Here is a 7,020-nt window from a genome sequence, read left to right as displayed (position 1 = left end):
GCTGGGTTTGCCCACGACAGGCAGTAAGGCAGAGTTGATATCGCGATTGCTCGATGCCTCGCCGGAGATGTTTGAGGAGATGCAATCGGGAAGCGACGATTTTTAAGCGTTGCAAGTGTTCTGCCTGGCCAGGAAAGTAGATCGTCCAACAACAATGAGCGCTATGAGCAGAATCAAAATGATCGCGAAGGTTCTAGCCCAGGAGAGAGTGTCCACCAGGAATTGCTAGACACGATTCAGAAGCTACAGGAAGAATTACGATTGAGCAAAGAGGAATTGCAAAATGCTCAGAATAACACAGTTGCGCATCAATTGTCTATAAGTACAACAGAAATAGACAACAACAACGGCGCCACACAGTTTGTGCGCACAGCTGCACAGCAGTCGGCGCCAGTAGTCGCGAATCTCAGCGACGGCAACAACAAGAACAACGGTAACGGGATCGACACACACATACAACAACGGCGCCACACAGTTTGTGCGCGCAGCTGCACAGCAGTCGGCGCCAGTAGTCGCGAATTTCGGCGACGGCAACAACAAGAACAACGGTAACGGGATCGAAACATACAACAACGACGCCACACACGTGCTCGATTTGTGCACAGCTGCGCAACGGTCGGCGTCAGAAATCGCAAAGTTAGGCGACAACAACGACAACAAACAAAAACAGCGATTCTGTATATCAAGCTATGGGCAACACTAAAAACGTAACGGGCAGTGCTAGAGAAGAAAAAAATGAGCTAAACGAAATAAGAAGTGGATCAGCTGTCTCGCTCGCACTCGCAAAGGAGGTTACGCTGGAGTTCGAAGGGAAGTCATGTGCGCGCATTTGGGTAAGCCAACTCAAAAGCGTTGCAGCCATGTGCAAGCTTGATGAGGAGTCGCTTCGTATGCTATTAGCCATAAAATTAAAAGGAAATGCTCAGCACTGGCTCCATGCAAACCCGACTCGCTTGCGTGAGCCTTTCCAAACACTGTGCGACCAATTGATATTAGCATTCGGCACTGGAGCTTCGAAGGCGGAGCTACGACGAAAGTTTGAGCAGCGTAAATGGCAACAAAATGAGCGTTTTACAGTGTATTTCGAGGAAAAGATCGTTTTAGCGCAATCGATCAAATTGGACAACGATGAGCTCTTGGAACAGATCATCGAAGGAATACCGTCGCTGAACTTACGTAACCAAGCGCGTATTCAGAGATTCGGAGATCCAGAACAAATGTTACAAGCCTTTGCGCACATATGTCTTCCGAAGTACGATGGAATGGGAGGCACCAAGACGACGGAGGAGGATAACAACAGGCGATGCCACAACTGTAATTCCAGAGGTCATCTTGCCAAGGAGTGCCGCAAGCCGAAGAGGGAGCCGGGATCATGCTATGCGTGCGGAGAGATGGGTCATTTCATAGCGGAATGCAAGAAGAAGAAGAAGGGTGTTGGTGTACTCAACGTAAACACCGGGCTCAACAACAATTATGTAAGACATTTTAATATTTATTTTTCAAGCCAACCTAATTTGTTTATTACTGCAGAATGCCTCATAGACTCAGGAAGCCCTATTTCATTTCTGAAGAAATCATCATTTCCATTGAATATACCACTGGATAAACCGGTCAATAATCTCTATGTTGGAATCAATAAAAGCAAATTAAATACATTTGGAATAGTATCTTGTTTTGTAACGAAAAGAAAAATAAAATTTAATTTTGATTTACTAATAGTCGACGATGAGTCTATGAGTTATGAAGCAGTGTTAGGTAGGGACTTCATGCATACATGCGGCATAAATTTCAATTTAGAGGCCCTAAAAGATTTCGATGCCATAAAAAAGAAAGATAACGCAAAGTTTTCCGAACAATCACATATGGTTAGTCAACGGAAAACAGAAACCTCTACCCACACTGTAAGATATGAGTCTAGTCTACAGCCACTGTTAAAAGCAGAAACTGTTAACTGTCCGGTGTTAAGCAGCGAAACTTTTAGGGGACAGACTGCGACTGTTAAGCAACAACTGTTAGAGACACACCCTGTTAACGATAACAGATTGTACGATGAATCACAGCTGTTAGGAAATGTTTATGATAAATCACAACTGTTAGGAGATAATTATGCCAAATCACAACTGTTAAGAGACAATGATAGTGAATCACAACTGTTAAATGATATTGACGCCAAATCACAGCAGTTAGACGATCAATTTATTGAGGACGATAATTCAAATGAAAAAGCTGTTATGAAATTATTAGCTGAAGCAGAAATCGTAAAAAGGCATCCAGGAGTCTCTACGGATAAGAAAATAGTTAAGAGCGAAAAAGACTTTTCAACAGAAAACAGGCAAAATATAATTAGACAACAAGATTGCGATAAACTGCACATAAAACAATGTGATGGGCCGGAATTGGTAGATAGTTTTGACAAAGACATGTTCAATATTCAGATTGTAGAAGATCAAGAACAAGTTTATAATTATGGAGAAGATATAGATTTTAAGACACGTTGTCAATTTGTAAAGATGTTCGAGGACACATATGTAAAAACTAAAAGGCCAGATGTTCCAATAATTAGGTGCGAAATGAAAATATTGTTAAGCGATGATAAGCCTTTCAGTTGTTCGCCCAGACGATTGTCATACACTGAAAAAGAAAAACTTCTCAAGATGTTAGATGAGTATATAGAAAATGATATAATAAGACCGAGTGACTCACAGTTTGCCTCGCCAATTGTATTAGTTAAAAAGAAGACAGGAGATTTACGTTTATGTATAGATTTTCGGAAACTAAACAAAGTACTAATAAAGGACAACTATCCACTACCTTTAATTGATGACTTGCTAGACAAATTAGTAAACAAAGCAATCTTCACAAAGTTAGATTTAAAAAATGGTTACTTCCATGTTTACGTGGAAGAAACGTCAATCAAATACACATCATTTGTCACTCCGTTAGGACAATTTGTGAATATAAAAGGATGCCCATGGGGATTAAAAACGCTTCAGCAGTGTTTCAACGTTTTATGAATAAAATTTTCGATGACCTAATCAGGCAAGATAAAGTAATAATATATATGGATGACATCATGATTGCGAGCAAAAATATGGAAGAGCATTTAGATACGTTGCAAGAAGTGGTACATAGGCTGGTTCAAAATAGGTTAGAATTAAGGATAGATAAATGCGAATTTTTAAGATCAAGCATAAAATATCTAGTATTTTTGATAACAAAGGAAGGTATTCAGGCGGATGAGAAAGGTATTGAAGCAGTAAAAAATTTCCCGATTCCAGACAAAGTTCATGTAAGTAATGTTGGTATGTAAATCTGCTCACGCAGATACTTTTACGTCGACCAATCGATATCTGCTCACACCGATATATCGATGTCCGTTCACACCGACTCATCGTCCTTTCCATCTTACATTCGGCCACCCTGATTCAGTCATCAGCCTCTGATGACCAGGCTTCTTCGTTGACCTCAGCATAACGCCATAGCTTCATGTTGTCGACGCTTGTAGCGGTATTAATAGGCCCTTCTGTGTTACCAACTTTACGCACCTCATATCGCCCGCTACGCTTTATTTTCGTGACCTCATATGGTCCCAGATATTCGCTAGCTAGCTTCCTACCAGCCACGAACTGCGTACGGCGAATGGCAACGAGATCTCCAAGCTTATAGCCATGTTCGTTCTTCCTGTTTTTATCGAACGCTTTTTTGTAGTTATCCTGTGCATGCTGTATTTCATCTTTCGCTTCTTGCCGAGTCTTCCGTCGCTCCTCGTCGAAACTGTTGTACATTTCGTCATCTAGCATCTGTAGAATTCTGCAATCGGCATCATTTCTCATCTTAACGCCAAACATAAGCTCGAATGGTGAGCGCTTCGTCGACTTGTGTGTGGTACCATTGATGACTCGCTGCACCTTTGGTACAAACTTAAACCATTTGTCGGGCTTATCTGCAGACAGCTTTGAGATTATGGCCAAAATTGAGCGATTAACGCGTTCGACTTGGCCGTTTCCTCTTGGGACTCCGGTGGTGCTCCAAATGTGTTCGATTCCATTCTCCTTTACATACGACTCAAATGCAGCTGAAGTAAATGCCGATCCACGATCGCTAATGATTCGGCAAGGATCTCCGAAAACGTCGGACCAATTCCTCAGCTTCTGCAGAGCTTCCTCACTGCTCGTGGTTTTAGTTGGATACTACCAGACAAATTTTGTGAAGCCATCCACAATTGCAAAAATGTGTTTATACTGCTTGGTCGTTGCATCCATTACTCCCAGATGGTCAACATGTACGGTATACAACGGTTCCGCTCCTTTGTCGATCTTATAAAGAAATCCCTCCTTCTTGCCTAATTTTTTGTTGTATATGATGCATTTGACGCAGTTACTGATGACCTTGGATACCTTTCCCTCAAATGTGGAATCCAATAGTTTTGTTGTATGGAATGCATAGTCTTCTGGGTACCGAAATGGCCAGCTTTGTGTGCTTCTGTTATGATCTCCTTTTCCATAACTTTTGGGACCACCAGCACATCCGTTCCTTCGACAGCTTTGTACAATAGGCATCCCTTAATTTTGAAGTCTTCATATGGGCGGCTGGACAAGATCTCCAAAATCGCTTTTACCATGGCATCACCTTCCTGTGCTTTCTTCAGTCTGGCAGAAATTTCAGTCGAAATAACCATTATTTGGGGTGGGTAGCGACTTAAACAATCGACGTGTTTCAATCGATTTCCAGGCCAATGTTCTACTTCGAAATCGAACTGCTCCATGTACACCACCCATTCTGCCACGTCGCGAGGCACATCCTGCTTCTTGCTTGAAGGCGGCGCAGTCGATAATCAACTTGAATGAAATACCCAACAGGTACTGGCGAAAACTTTTAAAGCGCCAAATAAACGGCCTTTGCCTCCAATATATAACTGTGCTTTCTCGACTCGGCTTCTGTAGTCTTCTTACTCCAGTAGCAGACATGATACAGTTGATCATCGTACCACTGCAGCAATGTGGCACCAAACCCATCTTTCGAGGCATCTGTGTGGAGCTCTGTGCTGGCATCTCTATCATAGATTCTTAATACTGGCTCCGAGGTTAGTGCGTCTTTCAACCTTTCCAGCGACTGTAACTCAGCAGATCCCATTCGGAAACTCTCATCCTTCCGTAAAAGATCTGTTAACGGCTTTGCTATCTACGAATATCCTCGTATGAACTTCCGAAAAAATCCAGTGAGACCCAAGAAAAACTGCAGGACTTTAATATTCTGTGGTGCTGGAAATTTTCCGATAGCTTTCGTCTTCTCTATTCCTGGCTTGATTTTCCCGTCTTCAATTATATGGCCGAGAAAATGGATTTTCGTCTGGAGAAAATGACACTTTTTCCATTTAATTTTCAGCCCAAACTCTGCTGACTTGCTTAACACGCGCTCCATTTTCCTCAGGCATTCGTCTGCTGTGACTGCATGTATGATTATGACATCCATATAAATTTCTAAAACATCTTCGTTTATCAGCTTTTGGAAAACGTGGTTGACAAATCGAATAAAAATCGCTGGCGAATTACGAAATCCAAATGGTGCTTGGTTGAACTCGAAAAGGCCTTCCTTCGTAATAAAAGCTGTGAACCTCTTGCTGTTTTCTTTCCACCGACACGTGGAAAAACCCATTTTCCAAATCCATAACGGTGAAAAACTTGGCCTTCTGCAGTTTCTCCAACACGTCGTCAATCACCGGTACTGGGAAGCAGTCTTTGAGAACCATTTTGTTTAACTGGCGATAGTCGACACAAATGCGGTTGCTTCCATCCTTCTTTTTGACAACAACTAGGCGGCTAGCAAAATTAGATGTGGACTGTCGAATTACGCCTGTATCCAGCCACTCGTTGATTTGATGTTTTACCGCTTCAGCTTCGCTAACAGCAATTCGACTGGGTGCCTGCCGAAAGGGCACAATGTTGGCATCCGGCACGATCTTAGTTGAATTGGTCACTCAGCTGTTTTCTTCATCGCATTGAAATTGCCAATCATTGTTTCCACTGCTCTTTTATATTGCGGAGAGGTCTCAATATCATTGTTGGTTTCTAAAATATTGAGAATACTTAACTGATTTGATTCTACAGTTTCCTCCCCAGCAGGGGAGAAAACTCGTAGCCGGCTGCTGTCATCTGCACTCGAAACTTTGCCACGAAGTCGTATCCCAGTAAAGCATCACAGGCGATGGCATCTTGCGGAACAACTAGGAACCTGTGTGTCAGCTGCATTTCGTCGATCTTCACCTCTGCATTGAATTGACCCAGAGGGCGAGTCATACCTCTTCCAAGACCTCGTAGTGTTGAAACGCTCTGCTGTAATTTGACGCCACTAATTTTATTGACCATTGCCTCTTTAATTATTGAGACGTCAGCTCCAGTATCCACTAGCGCCTCTACCACAACAACGTCAGCGATTCGCAGCTTTTTTAGTCGACGATCCTCGTAGACAACTTTCATGTTAGGTGCAGCTTGCAGTTTCTTGACATGTGCCCGTTTTCGTTGCACCGAAAACACTTAACCTCACTCTGACAATCTTTTCGAAGGTGGTCGATTGCGCCACAGTTAAAACAATGCTGCTTCTTCTCAGTTTTAGGCTGTGCGCTGTATTTCTTTTTGCTTGGCTAATTTTGTCGTTTCTCTTCTTTCTCATTCGTTTGGTTACTCTCATAGACTTCATACTTTTCTCTCAATTCTTTAAATGATGAACATCCGTACAAAGTGAATTTAAAGTCGCTTTTGAGATTCAAACCATCCACAACGTATTTTATCACTGATTGTATGTCTATAACTCCACGCGCAGCAATACATTTCATTTGCAGCAGGTAATCGTGAAAACTTTCGTCTTTGTGTTTCACACGCTCAGCTAATTTCTTATTAATTTCGGCGCTTGACACATTTCCCTTAGCAAATTCTTCAATCAACTTTGTTCGCAATGTTATTATATTCGAACACTGCAGTTGACTCCAGAAATAGTGCCGCTGTACGAGTCATCTTGGCGCGC

General features: G+C 42.3%; 1 protein-coding gene across 1 annotated transcript; it reads left to right on the top strand.

Moving 5' to 3' along the window:
* Nucleotides 1-665: 665 nt before the first annotated feature.
* Nucleotides 666-2,138, top strand: LOC117577285 (uncharacterized). Its single transcript, XM_034262262.2, has 2 exons — nucleotides 666-1,475; nucleotides 1,531-2,138. Exons 1-2 carry the CDS (start codon nucleotides 690-692, stop codon nucleotides 1,540-1,542), a joined length of 798 nt encoding a protein of 265 aa, XP_034118153.1. The 5' UTR covers nucleotides 666-689; the 3' UTR covers nucleotides 1,543-2,138.
* Nucleotides 2,139-7,020: the final 4,882 nt, after the last annotated feature.

Source organism: Drosophila albomicans, unplaced genomic scaffold, assembly GCF_009650485.2.
Source record: "Drosophila albomicans strain 15112-1751.03 unplaced genomic scaffold, ASM965048v2 utg000163l_pilon, whole genome shotgun sequence".
Lineage (NCBI taxonomy): Eukaryota > Metazoa > Arthropoda > Insecta > Diptera > Drosophilidae > Drosophila > Drosophila albomicans.
This window is presented reverse-complemented; position numbering and strand designations above follow the sequence as displayed.